The sequence below is a fragment of the Rattus rattus genome, chromosome 1, assembly GCF_011064425.1.
Source record: "Rattus rattus isolate New Zealand chromosome 1, Rrattus_CSIRO_v1, whole genome shotgun sequence".
NCBI lineage: Eukaryota > Metazoa > Chordata > Mammalia > Rodentia > Muridae > Rattus > Rattus rattus.
The window spans coordinates 209,996,171-210,016,895 of NC_046154.1; the positions used below are offsets into that span (position 1 = coordinate 209,996,171).

Sequence of the window (20,725 nt, forward strand, 5' to 3'; positions counted from 1 at the left end):
TGGGAAGACACCGTAGCAGTAGCACGGTACTGTTCAGGGCTCTTTACTCAGAAATACACCCCCTACCCCAACGGGGCTGGGCTCCTGCTGACCTAGACGGTTCAGACCGAGGGTTAACTGTCGCGTGCCCATGACACAGCTGGCTTGTCAGCACTCCCGAGTTTGGTGACAGTGAAGGAGAGCACTCTTTCTCTAACAACTATTCACTACAAAGGGTTTCCTGGTGTTTTTCTGAATGGGATATCTCAAAAGTAACGATGGGAGGGACTGAAGAGTGAGCTGAACACCACAAAGAGTTGATTCTCAGACACTGCAATCAGTTTAGAATGAATCAAAATCGCTCCATGGCGATAAACATTGAGCAAGTCAATCCATGCTAACGAAAAAAATTTCCTAAACCTGTCTGTCTGAGTAACCTGAACTTTTAAAGTCAAAGTTTCTAACAGTTCTAATTTGTCATACAGATTGTAAAAGAAATTAAAATTTAAGTTGAAAGCTTTCTCTCCCTCTTCTTGCCAGGAAAGTAAGTTAAAAAAACAAAACAAAACAAAACAAAACAAAACAAAACAAAAAAAACCACGACTATTGCAAGAGGAATAAACAAAGCCACTAGCAAATGGAATCCTAGATGGCCACTGCTCCTCCATCAAGGTCAAGCCCCGCTCTGAGGCCTCCCAAGCCTCTACCTTGAGTGTCCACCACACTTGGGTCACACAAGCCTGGAGAATTCTTCCTTGGACACGGCTGCGTCAGAGGGTGGCATCAGGACGCAGTATAGCCAACTACAGGGTGAAGTTCAGAGGGGACATCATTCTTCTGTAAGTGTCACAGTAAATAAAAGTCCTAAACATGGATAGGCCTCACTGCCTTGTGCTAACAAATGGTCTAAGAACTGAAAAGCCACACCAGCTGCCCCTTGCCTTACGTCCGAGAGCCCTCAGTGCACCAGCCCAGGCTGGTTATCCACAAAGGGCAGCACCCCACTCACGTAGTAGGCAATGCCCAGAGACAGCAAAGCAATGACCAAGATCAAGAGCAAGACCCTCCAGAAACCCAGGTCCTCCACAAATTCCTGCCACGTGGTCCGGAAGCTGGACAGGACTCCTTCGCCTTGCTGGAGATTGGGGTTGAGCAGTGAATGGCTTTCCATGGCACTGTGGGAAGAGCAAAGAGAGAAAGGAGCATGAAAACACACTCCATCCTAAGGCAAAGACAGGCGACTGCCGAGGGAAAGCCAGCCTCCACGGGAGAACTTGCTACAGAGACCGCTCAGACATGTGCTGGTTACTCACTCCTGGGAATCCGCACCTCGGTGGCCTTAAACCGTAAACTGGTGAGCTGTACCAATTAGGTCCCTGGCTTACTATGCAGCAGGCAAATTAAATTAAAATCCTATCAGGAAGTCTCAGTATGTGTCTGGGGGAAGTGGGAGGGTTGAGCTGGGTGGACACCATCAGAATACACTGCACACAAATACTTGTCAAAATGCGTTAAAAACATTGTTAAAAAGGTGCCCCAAGTGGAGATCTTAAAATAGGTCAAATACCTTGTCTCCATCAACACATTGACCAAAATGTTGTTTTTGTTTTATATTTACAAGATTCAAACAGAGGGGCTGGCAATGGCTCGGCAGATGAGGGTGCTGGCTGCTCCTGCACAGGACCTGGCTAACCTCTCATCACCCACAGGACACAATCATCAGAACTCCAGTTCCAGGGGACCTGACACGCTCAACACACGGCATACATGTGGGGAAAACTGCTCAAACACAAGAAATGAAATTTAAACATTTGAAAGAGGGAACTTCTCTCTTAATGTAGTTCAGTCATGTGCCCAGTTAAAATTTCTCTAAATAAAATCTAGTAATGGAAGCTTACTACTCAGCCCACAGTACATGTAGACTGGGGTTAAAAATCTTTTAATTATCTCCCGTGCATTTGCATGTGTGCACACAGATCACATGATGCCATGTGAAGGTCAGAGGGTGCCTTTTGACCTTCATTTCTCTCCTTCCCATTCAGGCTTTCATGGCAAGTGCTTTTCCTACTGAGTCATCCTGCTGACCAGGAACTGGTCTCAGCATTCCCTACTGCTCGTTCATTCATTCATTCATTCACAGGGTCTTGCTATGTAGTTCAGTCTGGCCTAGGACTCATTTTGTAGCTGAAGCTGGCCTTGAATTCTCAATCTTGCATCAGTCTCCTGAGCATTGGGAACACAGGTGTGTGTGTGTGTGTGTGTGTGTGTGTGTGTGTGTGTGTATGACCATGTCCAGATTTCTTCTGCTCATTTTACCTCTCTTATACCTCAACAGGAAATGAGTTCATTTTTCTTCTGCAAGAAGAGTGAGCCTAGTTAAAAGTATTAAATTAAGAAATTCCCTTTCAACCTTCACATCCACACATTACACTCAAGTGAATTTTTTAATTTACCTTTTTGGTTATGTTTATGAACACGAAGTCTCAAATTATGAATTTTCATTTTGAACATTTTAAAATGTTAAATGTTAAAATTTACAATGTTTAAAATGGTAGTATAGGGGTTGGGGATTTGGCTCAGTGGTAGAGCGCTTGCCTAGGAAGCGCAAGGCCCTGGGTTCGGTCCCCAGCTCCGAAAAAAAGAATTAAAAAAAAATAAATAAAAAATAAAATGGTAGTATAAATAGTCTATAAACAGACTCAAGTGTTCATGGCCCTATCATGAGCAGTGTAAACACCACAGGGAAAACAGGGGCTCTGTCTGGGGGTGTGAAGGCCGCCCTGTGGTAGACTGAAAGTCTACAGTGCACTACATATGAGCTGTCCACTGCTCACGAAAGCTCCCCACCGTCACAATCCCTTCCTTCCTGCTCTCCCAGCCAGCGGCACAGAACAAAACCAGCACACGGCAACGCCTCAGAGCCCGGACTCCCAGACAGCATGGGCGCACTCATGCAGACTGGCAGTTTTTGATCCGATGATTTGATTTGACTCTTGACACTTAACCAATGCTCACACATTATTGGAGATGTGTTACTGGTCTCCAGGTGCTGACTTCCTAATGGGCCCTTTGTGCTCAACACCCAGATTCCTTCTTTATGAAGAACTAATACAACAAGACACTTGCAGTAAGTCTACAACAGTATGGAAATTTAAGAAAATTCCAGCAAGGTCTGTAAGATTAGAATGTTGAGAAGTCAAATTAAAACAAAGAGGCTTTTGATATTTCATTTGCTTGAGCTGACACCTCTCACACTAAGAGATCCCTGTGTAGACTGAGAATTCTGTGAGCCTTCTCCAGGAGCCCACTGAGCTCTGCTGATAAAAACAGACTAACAGAGGCTAGGGAATGCATCCATCCTACCATTCAGGGACTAGTCGACCCTAGTAGAGAGGAGGGTGTGAGGTATGGGTATGTAGGTGTGTGCGTGCGTGCGTGTGTGTGTGTGTGTGTGTGTGTGTATGTATGTATATATGTATATATATGTATGTATATATATATGTGTGTGTATGTATGTATATATGTATGTATATATATGTGTGTGTATGTATGTATATATGTATATATATGTATATATGTGTGTGTGTATATATATATATATATATAGAGAGAGAGAGAGAGAGAGAGAGATAGATAGATAGATAGATAGATAGATAGATAGATAGATAGATTCATTTTGAGATAGGGTCTTATTGGAACAGCCTCAAACTCACTATGTAGACCAGGCTGTCCTCAAACTTGAGGCGACCTCTTGCTTCTGTCTCCCAGTGCTAGATTTCAAGCATGTGCCACCCTACCTGGCTTAGTCTTTTCTTTAAACTCATGTCAGCTTCACTGTTTCTGTCATCCAATTGTCATAACAATAATACAGTTAGGGCTGGAGAGATGGCTCACTGGTTAAGGGCACTGGCCGCTGTTTCAAAGGACCCAGGCTTGATTCCTAGCACCAACTCAGAGGCTCACAAGTATCTGTAACTTCAGTTCAGGGGAATCTGATGCCCTCTTCTGGCCTCTGTTGGAACTGCACACATGTGATACACACACATACATGCAGACAAAAAACATCCATACACATAGGACAAATATTGTTAAGAGAATAAGACTGAACTTGGATGAATACGCAGATGGGGAAATGCTGATTAAGTCCTACACAAGCTAACCTGTCTCACGGAAAGAACCCTAAGAAAATACATGGCAAACATACTGCTTGGAAGGTGGACAAGATCAAGCTGTAAGGCCACCTCCTACTTAGCCTTCTACTTGTTTTTTGCTAATTTGTGCTAAAACGTTCATCTTTTTATGTCTCTATAGCCCTGGGTGGCCTGGAACTCACAGAGATCCTCCTGCCTCTGCCTTCCAGTGCTGGAATTAGAGCCATGTGCCCTGCTGGCTGGAACTTAGTGGTTCTGAGGACTTTCAAAGGTGTCAACTATGTCTACTATCTAATTCCCAGCCCATCATCAGTGCTGCCTCAAACTCTGCACACATCGGTCACCCTCACTGTCCTCTCAGACCCTAGGGACCCGCAATCTCCTTTCTTCCCTGCTGGGCATTTCATACCAACAGAATAAATCATGTGTGACCTTTTACGCCTGCTTTTCCATACAGCAGTTTTTAGTATTTATCCTGGCTGAAGCATCTGCCAATACTTGATTAGTTTTTATAGCACAGTAACACTCCTTTGGATAAACAGGCAATGTTTCTTCTTTCCTCAGTGCATGTATGTACCTAGGCGTGGAATTGTGGGGTCACATTCTAACTCTGTATTCCTTTTGATAAGCTGTCAGACTGTTTTCCAAAGTGGATCCCCTGTTCCATGCTGTCCTCAAGAGTCTACTTTCCCCACAACCTCAATAACAGCAGTGACAGCAGCCTACCTGTCTGGTACACCTGTCCTCAGAGTTAAGGACTATTCCACTATTTGATCTGTATTTTCTTGTCTTTCTGTAAGGGGTTTGTTCACTTCCCTATTTGTATTTTTATAATGTTGTTTTTAAGTGGAATTCAATCTAGGCTACTATGGCACCGAGAGCAGGAGTAGGAAGGGGAACTGAGTGGCAGGAGTGTTAATCATTTACGTCAAGAAACTTCAGTGTCACAGAGCTGTAAGTAACACAAAGGCCAACGAGGGCAAAGGAAAGCAGTTCACATTGCTACCAAGCATGACTCAGTTAATTAGTAATTATGACAGGCAGAATAAAGTCCAAGTGTATTCCTGATAAAGAGACCTATGGCCAGGATCGAAGTGCAAGCAGGAAAACACAAATTCATGAGCACAAGGCTGGGGCTGGAGAAACACAACAGTTAGGAGCACTTGTGTGCAGACTTGAGAACTAGAGCTTAAACCCCTGTACCCACATAGCAGGCCAGGCACCCCTCACGTCCTGTAACCCCACTTCTGAGGGAGGGGAAGAATGGAGAAAACACAGGCCTGGGTTCAGGAGAAACCCTGCCTCAAAAGAATGAGTGGAGAGTGGTTGACAGGCACCGGAAACCTCTTCTGGCCTCTCTAGTCGTGCACAGATGCAGACATCAGTGTACACAAATGCACACAGTCAGACAGACAGACAGTCAGACAGACTGGGCACACGGATTCTGAACCCCGCAGAGGGGAAGGAGAGGGCTGCCTGTATGTCTGAGCCCCTGCTGCTTTGCCTACCTGTCAGTGTCTGGAAAACTCAGGAGTGTCGCCACAGTAAAACACAGGAGTGTCACAGTAAAACCTTGAGCTCCCTTAGGACAACAGGAAGTGCTTGTGACAAAGCAGGACCAGGGAGGGTGTGGAGCCACAGCCAGCAGAGGAAGGAAGCTGGCCCAGCCGAAAGGCATCCCAAGCTGGGCTGTGAAGGGCTGACCTCAGTGATCCAGATGGTATGTGGGACAGAGGCCCGGGCACTCTGCTACAGGTGGAAAGCTGGGAAGTGACGACTGAGCTCGCTGAGTATTTCAACGCTGAGACGCCAAGGGCCCTACACTCTGTGCCACTTCAACCTAGATCAGGCTATCGGCTCTGCCTGTCAAACCATCCGGGCAGAGCAGACCACTCTACAGACCTTGACTGACCTCGCCTGTGCTGCCCACCCTGCGGGCGATGGTGAGAAACAATCACACATGAAGACCTTGCCAGTCCCCACAACTGGGCTCCGAGTGTACAGATTATACTTCCTGCTCACATCAAAGTTACTTTTTTCGTTTGCTTGAGTTGTGAGCACTTGTGTATGATCGAGACCCACATAATCAGGGTCTCACTATGTGGCCCAGGCAGGCTTAGAATTTCTGGAAATTCTCCTGCTCACCCCTGAGGGCCAGTATTGCAGGTGTGAGACTGGAGAAAGACTTTCAGTGGCGGTGTCTGCTTACGATGAGTCTTCCTCCCACTGTGGATCCCCGCACTCCACCAACCGGCCCTTGCAGTTGCTGACTGACCCAACCCACCTTCTGTGTTTAATAAATCCCACTCAATCCTGTGATCTGCACTTAAAACTCGGAGTCTCCTTCCCTCAGACCCTGCCGTTAGCTGTCTCCTGCCCAACTCATCTACTGTGGTGCACTCTCTGTGCTCTGAGAGCAAGCGTGCCATCACTGGGCACTTCTGTCAAGTTCTGCAACTGTAATCTGAAGCCACAGGTTCAAAGACAGCGTCACTCAGCCCGTGCCTTGGACAGTGGAGTCCTCAGTACCTTTCGCTCTCCGCCGTCTGCATGGTCTCCAGCTTCGAGTGTGTGCCTCTGTTAAATCCTTTTACTTCCTGTTCTTCCAAAGACTCCAGCAGTCGGATGACATCTTTATTCACGCCCCGGCGCTTTGCCAGAACTAAAGGGGTAGCACCTTGATGATTGCTGGAAAGGGTCACAAAAAGAAAGGGTCACTGTCGTGGCAACACCACGTGGCTAGCTCCTGTCAGTGAGGAAAGTGTGCACCAATGGTTCATAAGTCAAACACAGCAGAGCCAAGAAACCAGAAACTGACACCTGAATTAACATTTAGGGAAAACAAAGAACAGATGACAGTAGATAAGAGAGAAAAAGAGAACTTCCAGAGCAGAATCGGGAAGTCGAGTCCTAGAGTCCTAGAGTCCTAGACCCGGTCTTTGTGTACACAGTGAGTATATTCACATACGTACATACACATGTCCCTAGACTCAGTCTTTATACACAGTGAGTATATTCATGCATGTACATGTCCATGTATACTTACACATATGTATGTATGCAGACATATATTTATATACGTATATGAATGAAAGCTGTCTTAGCACTGCACTATCTGACTCTAGCAAAGGAAGAACAGACAGACTTCAAACTCTGTCCTGCTGTCACATCTGCTGCCATGCTCTGCTCTGGGTGGCCATGGCTCTGGGATGCCAGGAACCAGAAACTTCAAGTTCAAGCTCAGCTTTGAGGGGAGCTGGCCCTCCCACTCAGGAGACTGGATAGAACTGGTTCAAACAAACAAAACCCCAGTGTCCTCCAGCTGTCTCTCCTTAGGAGGAATCAGACCTGGAGCTAGGATGGGGTAGCATGTTCTGACGGACACATATGAGCTGTGCAGAGGAACTAGTTCAAACTCCAGCCTTTATAAGCTGTGTGACTTCTTGACACGCCTGTCTCATGTGTAACGTGAGAAAAGGGAGGGTTGAGGAATAATGTTCAACATACAGAAACCTGCATGGGAGAAATCTAAAAAATAGTTAAAAGCCGCTAGAGAGAGAGCTTCTCACTGTGAGCTTAGAACAAGCTGATAGAACAGTTCCCTTCTGCTGCTCAACTGTACTTCATAATTAACAGAAACTACATGTGCACACACAGCGCTCCAGGGCTCCTACACTGCCCCACTAAGTGCTTGGGCTTCCACACCTTTCTGAACTTGTCATGACAATGGGTCAGGTGGTGATCGGCCCACAGCCTGCATGTCTAATGGGAAGAAACGATGAGGCTTCAAATGAACAAAGAACTCACCAAATATCAATTTTGAGCCCGTTGGAAACTAAGAACTGGATGGTGTCCACATGGCCACACAGGTGGAGGGCTGTGTTCCCCTGATAATCCGTGGCCAGTGGATCAGCACCAAACTTATGTAGTAGCTGGCAGATGTCCACGTTCCCTCGGGCTGCGGCGAGGTGCAGGCCTGTTCTGCCTCTGCTGTCTCGGATGTTTGGGTCAAAGCCACTTTCCAGAAGTCTCTTAGAATAGGCGAAGTCCCCATCGATGCAAGCTTGAAGCAAGGGCACATTAGTCTGTGAAGAGTCATTCACAAAAACGTAGGACATGGTCTGTGGTGGACGGACACTCCTGCAGTGAGAGATGAGGTGAGGACAGCTGGTGAGGCCAGCGGCGGCCAGTCAGAGGAACTCTTTTACCGTTCTTGTCTTGTTCTCCGAATAAATTTTCTCACCAAACAATAATCATAAAAGTATCTACTGTGTTTCATTTTCCCCTAAAAGATTTTATTTTCTTCCTATCAAAATGGCAATTAAATTACTGTAAAACTCTTTTAATTTTTATCACAATAAAGGGCTAAAACAATTATATTTGAGGTCATCCCCTTATAAGGAAACACATGTGAACTTTAAGCCATCTCCACATGCACACACTACAGCTGGTACTCTCATTTAGTGCGTGGTAGTTCTTCATACATTTCCTTCTTACATGAGCTCTACAGAGTTGACAGAAGTACCTGTGGGAAAAGCCCACCGACCCAACGTGATCTACCCCATCCAACACTGTATCTGAGGCCCAGAACTTAAGACTTTATTTAAAAGCTAAAGGAACCAACACGCTGATTTTTAAATGATTTTTAAATCAACAGACTTTTACAGAATTAATCCTCTTCTGCTGTGTTTATAGTCACCTCAATACTCGGTTTTGTCAAACTCCCAGGGTCTAAGGACTGAGAGATGAGGAAGACACACACGGGCCAAGACAGCAGCTGTGCCCACAGTACGGTCCACAGCACCAAAGCTCCACGGGGTTGTGCTCTCTGAATTCCCTGGAAGCTAGGCACACAGTAGGCATTGTGTACCAGAGAGACACATCTGAAAACTCTACACTGAGCGCAGCCCTGCGCAGCCGCAGCCAAGCACACTCTGCTTCACAGCCCTCTCCTTACCTGCTGCTTCAACTAAGAAGAAAGAAAGTCTCTCAAAAGGAAGTCTGAAGAGAGAACAGAAAAACAGAGACCAGGCATTTACAGAGAAGGCGGTTTTAAAAACAAACAAACAAACAAACAAAAACCAGTTGCTTATTTTTCTATCCTGTGTGCATGTCTGTGCATATCACGTGTGCACACCATGGTGCATGTGAGAAGGCCAGAGAACAACTTGTCTGAGTTGGTTCTCTCCTCCTATCATGTGGGTCCCAGGCATCAAACTCAGGCCATCCAACTTGGCTGCAAGCAGCTTTATCTTCTAAACCATCTTGCCAGCCCCTATGGAGAAGGCTCTAATTCACACTCAGCTTGCAGTTTCTCAGGGGAAATCTTTCTGAACACTAATGGAACTGGTTACTAGGCCTCTCCACCCCGTTCCCCGAGGGAGGCTCTGGGAGTGCAGTCTGGCAGCTTCTCAGCCTCTCTATTCAGTTCTGCAGCCTGGGCAGCCTGGCTCCAGAGCACTTTTCCCGCTCTTGGCTCTGAGGCAGGTATCAGCCCATACACACTGAGGACCTATTGCTTCTGTTCCTTCACTCCTGGGTCCAAGTTGAGCAGGCATATACTTAGGGTTTTACTGACTGTTCTGTAACTCTAGCAACTGCAAGGTGAGTTTGTTATCCTTCGATTTCTGTAAGAGTCCTTTAGACTTCAGGCCCAGGAGACGGCTGGCCTTACTGGTGTTTCAGACAGAGACCTGGACAGACGTGTGCAGAGCTATACAGAAAAGACTAGAGACAAGCAATCAGTCAGTAGGTCAGTGGGCAGGAAATGATGGAATCCGGGACAGAGGAGAGGACCTTCTGGAGAGGGAAGAGAACATGACCACAGCTGAACAGCAGCTGGTAAGAACACTGTGGACAGAAGATAAAGCACTTCTGACCCTAAGTCGCATGGTCAGGGGTCTGCGTGGGGCAGGGTTCATTAGGAACAGAGCTCAGCTGGCCTCTAAAACCTGCTCTTCCTGCTTTAGCTACCAAAGCTGGCTTGAAATAATAACAACTCCTTAAAAAGTAATCCTCAGGGCTGGAGGGGTAGCTCAGTGTGTTAAGACCACTTGTTGCTGGGGGTTGGAGAGGTGGCTCAGCAGTTAAGAGCACTGGATAATCTTCCAGAGGACCTGGGTTCAATTCCCAAAGCCTACCTGACACTCCAGTGCCAGGGATCCAAAACCATTACAAAGACACATATGCAGGCAAAACTCCAAAGCACATAAAATAAAGATAGATAAATCATTTTTTAAAAAAGCGCATGCTGCTCCTGCAGAAGATCCACCCAGGTCCGGCTCCTGGCACACACGGTGGCCCACAGGCATCCATAACCCCAGGTGCAGGCGGACCAATGCCCTCTTCTGACCTTTGGGCCTCAGGCACAGACTTGGTGCACAGACAAAATGTAAGCAAAACAGTCACACTCATAAAATAAATCTAGAAAATATTTTTTAAAAATTAAAAAAGGCGGGCTGAGAGATGGCTCAGCGGTTAAGAGCACCACTACTCTTCCAGAGGTCCTGAGTTCAATTCCCAGCAACCACATGGTGGCTCACAACCATCTGTAAAGAGATCCGATGCCCTCTTCTGGTGTGTCTGAAGACAGCTACAGTGTACTTATATATAATAAATGAATAAATCTTTAAAAAAAATTAAAAAGGCAGGGTTGGGGATTTAGCTCAGTGGTAGAGCGCTTGCCTAGTAAGCGCAAGGCCCTGGGTTCAGTCCCCAGCTCCGGAAAAAAGGAAAAGAAAAAAAATTAAAAAGGCATAGTTTCCATGTAGTAGTTATCTACACGCATGCACGCATGTGCGCGCGTGCACACACACACACACACACACACACACACACGTAATTCCATCTTAATATTTTATTTTATAAAGTAGTTAGCAGTTCTTCTGCGAGAGCCTTCTCTTAACCCCCCTCTCCCCCTGCCCCTCACTGGACTGGAGCACAAAATGAGACCAACAAAAACCCAACACAAAATGTTTTGGAAATGTAAGTGCATTTACCACGTATTCTCAAGAGCAGAGATTCGTTAGCTACGCTCTGTAAGAAATGACACTAGAAACCTACCTACTGGGTGTTTTGACTCAGCCCTTCTGGTTAGCAGGCTGGGATTCTTCTGGTGAGGCCCAGGCTGGGGAAGAGTCAGCCCTTCTAGTCTGCTCTAGGGTGAGAAGGTTCTCCGTGCTGGAGGGACTGCTCACCTTAACCCCACAGTTAAGACTCCCCGCAGACAGCCCTCTCCCCCTGGTCAGGGAGGTGCAGGCCACAGTTCCCTGAGTGTCTCAGGCCATGAAGAAGTCCACAGCAGAACACACGGGGAAGGTGCAAGGTGAAATGTTCCCCCACGACACCCAGAGCTGTGTCTGAATTCCTAACAAGGTTCAGCAAAGAAACGGTACCGAACCCAGAAGGGTCGAGAACAAGAAACCTGACCTACAGCAAGGCACAGTGTGAGAAAGAGCATGCTGTTCTATGACACAGAGCAGGTCACAGGCCTGTGCACACTCCCCAGAACACCTGAGGTGAAGCAGCAACCGGTCAGGCCACCCAAGTGACTAACTTGTGAGTGAGGAGAGCGGAGTGGCGTGGCGTGGAGTTGTGACAAAGCGCAGGCGAGAAAGAGGCCTCCATGTGTCATCTAAAGGGAGAAGCCAGGCTCTGGAAGTTACCCTCAGCCTCTGGAACTCTGAACACATATTCTCCACAAAGTAAATGGAAGCTAACCTCTAATTTTGGATAAGTAAGTTTTCCAGCGCCACAAAATTTGAACCCAGGGCCTTGCATAAGCAAGGATCAATCACTGAGCCACAACCCTAGCTCCATAAAGAACTCTTAGAAAGAAAACGGTATTCGTAAGAGGCGGAAAGGTAAACAAAGAGCCCAAGCGTATAGCTCAGCCAGACAGATCGTCTGGCTCCCTGGCCCCGTATCTCCTCTCTGTCCTTCCTCATCTCTGCAGCAGTTGGTCTTCCTGCACAGGCCTTGCTCTTCCAGCACTGCCGCCCACCCTCCGATTTCCCTCAGCAGCAGGGTGCCCTGTCTGACCACTCAATGCCTATGAAGGACTGCTGAAGCAGGGTGCTGGGCAGCAGCCTGGATCACACAAGGGAAGCCTCAATCAGTAAACACTCACTGAGCCTGGAATATGTCACGTTAGCTGGTTGCACTTAAAGTCCAACTCCCAGAGAAAGCAGGAGGGAGAGACGTGAAGTCTGACCAGTGTGAGGAGCAGCTCTCAGGACTGTAGAGCCATTTTCTTGTTCCTGGAAGCTGTCAGAGTTTGGCCACTCCATCCGGATGTGTGTGGTGCTGCACCGCCTGGGAGTAAAGCCAGCTTGGATCCTTTCCAGCTGTATGACCTAGTCCTCGGTCTGCGGTTAGTACTGTCCCAGGCCACACAGTACCCTGCTGTGCAGACATGAGCTTGCAAGGCATATCCATCCCTTGGTAACAGAGCAGCTTCTAGCAATGGGGTGACATCTAGTAGGGAGGAAAACCTCCAGAAAAAAGAGCTGGCATAGTAAAAGCACAATGCCTAGAGTAGCAGCCAAGCCCGGGAAAGCACACTGGCTGTTCACGAGGGCTCTGGTTTGTAAAGGGCAGTGAGCACGAGGCCTGTCCACAGGCAGACTTGTGGGCATTGCCAGAGACGTGTGCTGTGAGGCGTGAGGGGTGGTGCAGCGTCAGTCAGAACTGTGTGCAGCACTGATGGTCGCTCCCCCTCAGGCCTCAGCTGTGACCTAAAGCCAAATAACAAGCAAGGAGGTTTGGGCGGAAGCTTGAGAGCCAGACTCGATGGAAAGGTCTATCCAACATGCTTCTCGTTTACATACCAAATTCTGGATTCACAGCCTTGGATCGAAGTACAGAAGTTCTAGGATCAAATGCTTCATGGCCAGAATCTAACGGAAAGGCCCTGTGTCTTAGTATGGGCTGTGCTGATAACCTTACATGTCTTTCTCTATCTGGTATTAATAATCAAGTACATACAGTATGGATTTGTCTTTCATTTTGAAAGTCACTGGGAAAGCGTCAAAGTGCTACTCCCCTGGTTCAAATGCACTGGTGGCATCATGCCTACGGAGAAGCAATTAGAAGCAGGTATTAAAGCTAGGATGCTGGAGCAAACTATAAGCAAAACTGGCATGTTGGGGGAAGGCGGCATGGGGGAGCCATCAGACCTCACTGCATACCCTACCTAACTCACAGAGAGAGGGAAGCAGTGTGGGGGAGAGGGAGTCCGACCTGGAGTCTGTGGTGCTGGTTGTTCTTATCCCTGTAAAGGAGTCCAGTGACTTCCACATAGAATACAACGGCGATGAGCAGAAGGCAAGCGCTTCAGGAAACCGAACCGTGCCAGTGTGCACTCAGAACCCTAACTTAGGTCCAGAGACCGCCCAGTGAGCAGTGACTGCTCCTAACCCAAGGGTACGCGTGCGTACCGTACCGCAGGTCTCAGGAAGGGAGCAGGCACACGTACTCACATTCCAAATGGACTCCCCTCACCTCAACAACAATAAAGCTCAGCCGTGTGGCCTGCTCCACAGGAAGCAGCCCTGTCATCACTGAGTACAACAAAGTTCTTGTGGAACAACAATAACAAAGTCTTTGACAGTGTCCTCCAGTGTACAGGAAGTGACTGGATTCCTGCACTTGACCTAAGCCTTTCTCACTGTCTGAGATAACAAATGAACCCTTACCCAATTTTCCCTCTGCCAACAAGAAACTAACAACACTAAAACAGGGATGTCTACTGTATTCTAGCAATATTTAGATTTTTTTTATTGATTTACTGCATAGAGTTTAGTCACAACTCAACTTTTAGAAAAGACAATAAATTTAAATAAATCTAAATAAAATGTCCAATTTCCACAAAAGTACTACTTGGTAGTTTGGGTAGGCTAATATTTTGTTTTCTAGAATCTTTCCTATGTACTTATGCGTTTAAGAGCTCTAACTGCAAAGGGGTCCTTCCCAGTTTATGATCTATACTACACTGCATGGACACTAAAGGCCTGAGAGGTGGACCTCTGCGTCCTGCCCCTGGGTTACTAATGGACAACGGCTGAGTTCACAGCGGTTCTCATAGCCAACAGCGCCACCTTGTGAGGTATGCGGGCTGCAGCATGGCTTAGTTTTGGAGGCTGCCCTGCCTTGTGTGTGAAAACAGAATCATGCACAGGGGCTAGCAGGCACTTAGCAGGCATCCTGCAGGCAAAGCCTCTGTCTGAACAACACGGGAGCAACTTCTTCCGTCACACAACCTTGGAGAGTGTCTAGTGGACGTCACTGGGCCGTCTGACTGCCGTGAGGCTACATCATAGTACTTTTCAGTATACCAAATGGCCTTCATATTCCTTAAAACCCAACTCTTACACTTTCTACTGAGCCAACAGGCCATGTGGTGGCCTTGGTCCGTTGGCTGCACACATTTACACATAACTGCAGAGGGATGAGCAGCCAACTTCCCCAACAGATGCTAACAGCATTAGCTAAATGGCCCTGAGCTGGGAGAAGGACCTACCTACAGGTGCTGGCTGTTTTAAAGCTGAAGCCTCTAAGATTGAAAGGGAGTGTCTGAGGCTTTACAGGGAGCTGGGCTCTCTTCTCTCTTGGCGATAAGATGTAGGGGTCACCTTTTGATGCCTAGTGGAGGGAGGATGAGTTCGGGGATCTGGATGTAAGAAGAAAATGTGGGTTTTTCACCTTCCTACATTTCCAAGCCCACACAATGGGGTAAGACTAGTAAAGGAAGAAGTTAGATTTTAGCTGAATCTTGTACATGCTGCTGTCGCTTGGGAAACCATGGTGGGGTGGGAAGTAGAGAATGCCTGTACCTGAGGCAAAACAGACCCAGAAGCTCCCAGAATCTCTCCAGCAGAATACTTTCAAGTGGAAGAGGAACGAGTCAGAGTAAGTCTCTGTCTAACGCAGAGGCAGCCCATACACAGCCTCTCCTAGTAAGGGAGACAGATGGGCGGGTTCAGTCTCCCAGAGTGCTCTGCAGGATCTTTCAGAGATGGCGACAAGTTCCGGATCAGCTCCCAGGAATTATGGATAGATGGTGGGGGTAGTTCTGTGCGTGTGTGAAGAGAGGTCAGAGGTGCAGGATCCCTTGGAGCTGGAGTTACGGAAGGCTTTGAGCCACCTCACATAAGTGGGTCCTCTGGAAGAGCAGACTTCTCTCTTAGCCACGGAGCCGTCTCTGCAGCCCCCACTCAGGAACTATCTTTACGGACTGCTCAGAAAGCTCAAAGGTCAGTGTGACAACACAGGAGAAGAGCATGTCAACTGCAGAGTGCACCCTGCAACAACTACACTCAGGCCCACTGTCTTCCAGGGCGTGTCCTCTGCTGTGAATAATACCGCTGCCTGGACGAACCATCCAGTGAAGACTCAGACCCCAGGAGCTAAAGCTCCTAGCTGCTTTACATACACACTTCCACACTTACTCACTATCTCCTAAAGCCACATCTTGTCATTTACCCTCTGACTGACACTAAGGAGACCGGCAAGAATGGTAAATGTTCTGTATGGCCTGTCATTAGCGACACGACAAACAGTAATACTGAACAATTCTTTATTTAAACTCTGAATAACTGCTACTTTGAGCTTTTGTTCTGGCACTCAAGAAAAGGTCATTATGACACGAGAATTGTTCTTTAAGATGCTTTCAAAAGACGATGATCTCATGGGCTCCAAATACTATAACGAGTTTCTTATTTTTGAGTTCATGGAACAAATTATATCCCAGAATGGACAAGTTTTGGATTCTGGAAAATGAATGAATCATAAATGTTTTGTATCTTAAGCCACAGAGGCATAAGAAGAGATCAAGACAATTTAAAGCTTGCTTCAGGTTCAAGACAGCTTTAAACGTGTCCTTGGCCTTCGCCTGTCTGTCCAGCAACACTCACTCATCCAAACAAGCCCTCCTACATGGCCTCTCTTCTATCTGTACTGAGCTGAGCTGAGCTTTTAGTTAGGGTTATCAGGTGATGTGGGTGTGGACCACCACTTCAGAAACAGATACATCTGGGAGGCCCTCAGGCTGCACCACCATCTTAGCTGCCCTTCCTGGACTTCAAGTCCCACCCCCTGATCCTAATGCACCTCTGACCGTCCAGAGTCCCCATTCCCTCACCGTGTGGATATTTCTTTTATATCCTTCAGTCTCTGCTGTGGCCTCTAGGGGCCACACAGGGAGAAATCTTTCGGCACAACTGTTGCTAAGGCTCTTCAGCCAGCTTCAAGGCCAGCGTCTGACACGGTCCTCCCCACTGCTCTTACTCAGAACACACTCCGATCCCTGGTTACTGATTTCCTATTCCATTACCACAGGCTTCTGCTCCAATTCACTCCTTCTCCTTACTTCACCTATCACTCTTCTTGTAGCTCACTAAAGTGCTAATTTAGATGTGAGACTTTAAACAATTATCTATGAATCCCAGAAGAATGCTGAGAGCTGTAGAGTACAGTTACTACAGCCAGGTATATCACTTTATAATGTAAACAAACATGGCTTCAACTACGGCAGGCGAAGCAGCTCTTGCATGTAACATGTTGCTGTTTGTGTCTATTTGCACTCCACTCCATTCAAGCAGGGCTGTGACGCCTCAAAGCCTTACCTGCCTCTGTTCTATGGCAAGCACCCGACCTTGTTCTTACGACCATCTTGTCACCTGCCACTCTCATGTCCATCGTGGGGCTCATCCAGTGAGCGGGTAACACAGTCAGTCCCTTTCTCCCTGCACTCCACTCTTACCCCTTTCCCTCAACTATTCCAGTTTCTCCTTGTGTCCTTTAATGTTCTCTCTCAGTCACATCAATGTTCAGTTCCTTAGTCACGCAGTCTCATGCCTTTAGCCATACCTACTATGGTCTGGATAGGAAGTGTCCCCCAAAGGCTCAGGTAATGGAGGCCTGGTTCCCCCTGCTGGGGCTAAATTTTAGTGTCCCCTGTTAAGTAATTTTATCATGTACAAGCATATAAGGGGAAATAGCACCTCATATAAAGGACCTGGTACCTCATATAAAGGTTCCAGACATTCCTGGAGGTCTTGGATTATGTCCTCGGGAACAATGAAGGGCTATGGCACTTCCTTCTCTCTGACCCATCTTTGGAATTACAGTCAGCCTGAACACGTTAAGTCAGGTCCTGCTGCTCTTCTGATCAAATCACTCTGTCCACCTCCTCCTTCCTACGTAGACCCTTACTAGCATCCACTAGGCTTCTGGCTTCATTCCTCCCTTCTGCCCTCTGCTCAAACCTGTGGCTCCTTGTTAGTCCCCAACAGACTGGTGTTCTCTAGGTTTCTGTGATTGCTGTATACCTTTCCCCTGACAGCTGGAGGGCAGCCCTGCATGCCCACACTATCACTTTAGCACATTGTCTTGGACACGATTTCTTACTGCACAACTCTAAGTTCCTTTTCCAGTACGTCCTACCCCAGCCTCGCTTCAGTTTTCTTCTTAGTAATCATTACCATTAACTGGATTTATTTCCACTTTTAAGCAAATAATTTTATTATCGCCATCTTCCTGCAAGGGAAAGTTAGCTCCATTAGATCAAGGACTTGGGTCACCCCTGATTCTTAGAATTGCCCCACCATGAAAAACAGTCTGTGGGGCTGCTGCATGAACCCTGACCATGCAATTCTTTTCTGGAGGGGTGGTGGTTAGTATGAGACGGGATTTCTCTGTGTAACAGCCCTGGCTGTCCTGGAACTTTCTATGTAGACCAGGCTAGCCTTTAAGTTGCAGAGATCTCCCTGCTTCTACCTCCTGAGTACTGGGGTTAAAGGCTTGTGCCCCCATGTCACAGGCAGCTCTTGACAATGCAACTCTTAAATTCTATGCTAAATCCTAATGTAGCTAAGCAAATTGGGACTCAGTGGTGGCTGGCTTCAATCGTCAGCTTGACACAAGGAAGCACCTGAGAAGGGAGTCTCAGCGAGGAAGTGCTCCTCCACTGGGTCAGCTGGAGTGGAAAGGCCCACAGTGGGCAGCACTGTTTCAGGAGCGAGGGCAGAATGGAGGAGATGGAGCGGAGCACAGGGCTGATTCTCTGCCCTCTGCTCGGGTAAAGTGGCTTGCACGGCTACAGTGCGACTAGCTGCTTCATATCCCTGCCGCCGTCCCTTCTCCGCCATGCTAGACTGGAATCCCAGCAATAGTAAAGGAACTTAGACTCTATAAGCCCCAGTCTCTGGGATTGGGGAACAACCATCCCCAGTCTCACAGTGAAACTCCTTCATCATGCAGTCAGCAACTCCATTTGCTGTACAGAATGTGCCCTGAATCCTTCATAACCCACCATGTGGCAGTTCTATCCGTGCTGCGTGTGCAATGCACACTCGCTAGAGCTGCTGTGAAAATACAATTAATGAACACACAGCTAAGGTGTGTGGACAAACATAGACACACTTCTACATCAAATCAACCTATTCTGAAACAGTGAGAACCCAGGACATTTAACCTTATTACCACACAAAGCTTAATGAACAAACACACTTCTCTTTAAACTAAACCGACAGTGGCACAGGCATAATGTCATAGCATAAGTCTAAGAGAAACCAGTTCAGGCTACAAATTTTATCAATAAACAGAAATCTTAAGAAACACTATCTTTGGGGTTGGGGATTTAGCTCAGCGGTAGAGCACTTGCCCAGCGAGCGCAAGGCCCTGGGTTTGGTCCCCAACTCCGGAAAAAAGAAAAGAAAAAAAAAAAAAAAGAAAGAAAAAAAGAAAGAAAGAAACACTACCTTTGGAAGGTAAAGGGTGCTGGCGTGAAGTCTTGTGTGTCTCTGATTCCACTTACTCTGCCAACTGTCTGGCCTTGGACAGGTTAATTTAGACTCTGTGCCTCACTTTATCTGCAAATCAGAGATGGTACTTGTGAGGGCTGTTGCAAAGACTTTAAAAAGGCACATTAGTGGGCACAATATCCGACATGAAGACAGTCAGTTGCTACTGCAACATAAAAACCACCATACCACTGAGAGCGCCCTTGGGAAGCGCCTAAGTACCACGCCACATTCTGAAGAGCGAGCAGTGTCCCTTACTCTTCAATAGTACACACTTATTACATTCCTCAGCCAATTCGAGATTCTGTGGAATGCTGTTAAGAATAAATGTTTTCTTCTCCGGAGAGAAACCAACTGCTTTTTAATGACGCGTGTCAAGTATGAAAGTTCATGATCGCCTGAGGCCTAAGCACAAAATGTGCAAACCTTGTCTCACCGAGAATGCCCTGGGCAGTGTGACAGTCTGGGCAGATCACACGGACCTCCACAGCGCCCACGCTCGCCCGGGCTGCGGACTCCTCGTGACCAGCTAAGGACTTGACAATTCCTAACTATGCTCTGCATCCCGGCCTGAGAAGGACGTCGCCATAGGGCTGGGGCGTGGGCTGCCAGGAGACTCCGAAATACCCGTGGGCATCCTCCGTGCAATCTCCCAGGCCTGACCTAGGCCCTCCCGTCACCATCGCCCGCGGCGAAGCCGCTCGGACCCGCACCCGGCTCCACGGCCCTTAGGGCAGCTGTCACTGGCTCCAGTCCAGCTGCTGCCCACAGCCCCGGCCCAGGTACCTGATCCTGAAGCAGCAACGAAGGCAGCAGCTCCTCCTCTCCAGTGGCTGAGGGCGGGGCGCGGGCGGCCACAGAGGTGGAGCTCACGCGGGGCAGAGCGGCCTCGCACCCGGTGGCGGCGCGCCCCCTGTAGGCGGGAGGCTCACACGGCGGCGGCTCGCCCTCTTTCCAGCATCGTGCGCTTTCACCTCTTTTTCTAAATATATGTCCCATTGACTCCACTAAGTAGAAATTTAAAAGGCAGAAACAAATATGTTAAGTGCCACGCGCACTAATTTATTTCCGGCTACAGGGAAGATCTGAAAATCAGCAAATAATGGCTGACAAGTCTACTTTTTTTTTTTTGGTTCTTTTTTTCGGAGCTGGGGACCGAACCCAGGGCCTTGCGCTTCCTAGGCAAGCGCTCTACCACTGAGCTAAATCCCCAACCCCGACAAGTCTACTTTAATATTCGATCCTGCCGAGTTATTATTCAGATTGAATGCTTACGTCTTATTTATAAGGGTTCCTTGACTTATCGTGACTTGTGTACAACCAAACCTGAAAATGATGATACATCCATGTACGGAACATTCTTTCACATAGCTTCTCTCTCTCTCTCTCTCTCTCTCTCTCTCTCTCTCTCTCTCTCTCTCTCTCTCAACTCCAGTCACACACCCAAGATGACTTATTTTAAACACTATTCTCTGAGTTCTAGTACTATCTACCCCACCAGATGACCCTGTAAAAGGTCATCTGTTCAAGAATTAAGTCTAAATCCGTCGTGCATCCCCCTGCCCCCGCAATGTCAAATCGGTGTTTAGGATTATTGCCTAACTTGAAGAAATCTCACATTTCCTTCACTTAAGAATTATAAGAAGGCTGGAGAGATAGCTCAGTTGGTAAGGGACTTGTATTTCAAGCTTAAAGACCTGAGGTCAATCCCCAGAATCCGAATAAAAAGCCAAGCATGCTGGCTATGTGCAGTTCTGGCCCGTGGGAGATATCTGATTTCAGGGGGTCTCCCTG

The 20,725-nt window shown here is 47.5% G+C and overlaps 1 protein-coding gene across 3 annotated transcripts; it reads right to left on the reverse strand.

Moving 5' to 3' along the window:
* Window positions 1-790: 790 nt before the first annotated feature.
* On the reverse strand, window positions 791-19,815 carry Ankrd46 (ankyrin repeat domain 46). 3 transcript variants are annotated; one of them, XM_032914523.1, is made up of 5 exons: window positions 19,718-19,815; window positions 18,890-19,000; window positions 7,938-8,270; window positions 6,660-6,818; window positions 791-1,154 (listed from the first exon to the last, which is right to left on the reverse strand). In XM_032914523.1, the coding sequence occupies exons 3-5, from the start codon at window positions 8,246-8,248 to the stop codon at window positions 938-940; spliced, it is 687 nt and encodes a 228-aa protein (XP_032770414.1). In that variant the 5' UTR covers window positions 8,249-8,270; window positions 18,890-19,000; window positions 19,718-19,815; the 3' UTR covers window positions 791-937. The 3 variants fall into 3 exon arrangements, with proteins under 3 accessions (XP_032770414.1, XP_032770422.1, XP_032770432.1); XM_032914531.1 differs by lacking the exon at window positions 19,718-19,815 and adding an exon at window positions 19,368-19,600; XM_032914541.1 differs by lacking the exon at window positions 18,890-19,000 and having other exon boundaries at window positions 19,718-19,797.
* Between the last annotated feature and the right edge of the window lie 910 nt (window positions 19,816-20,725).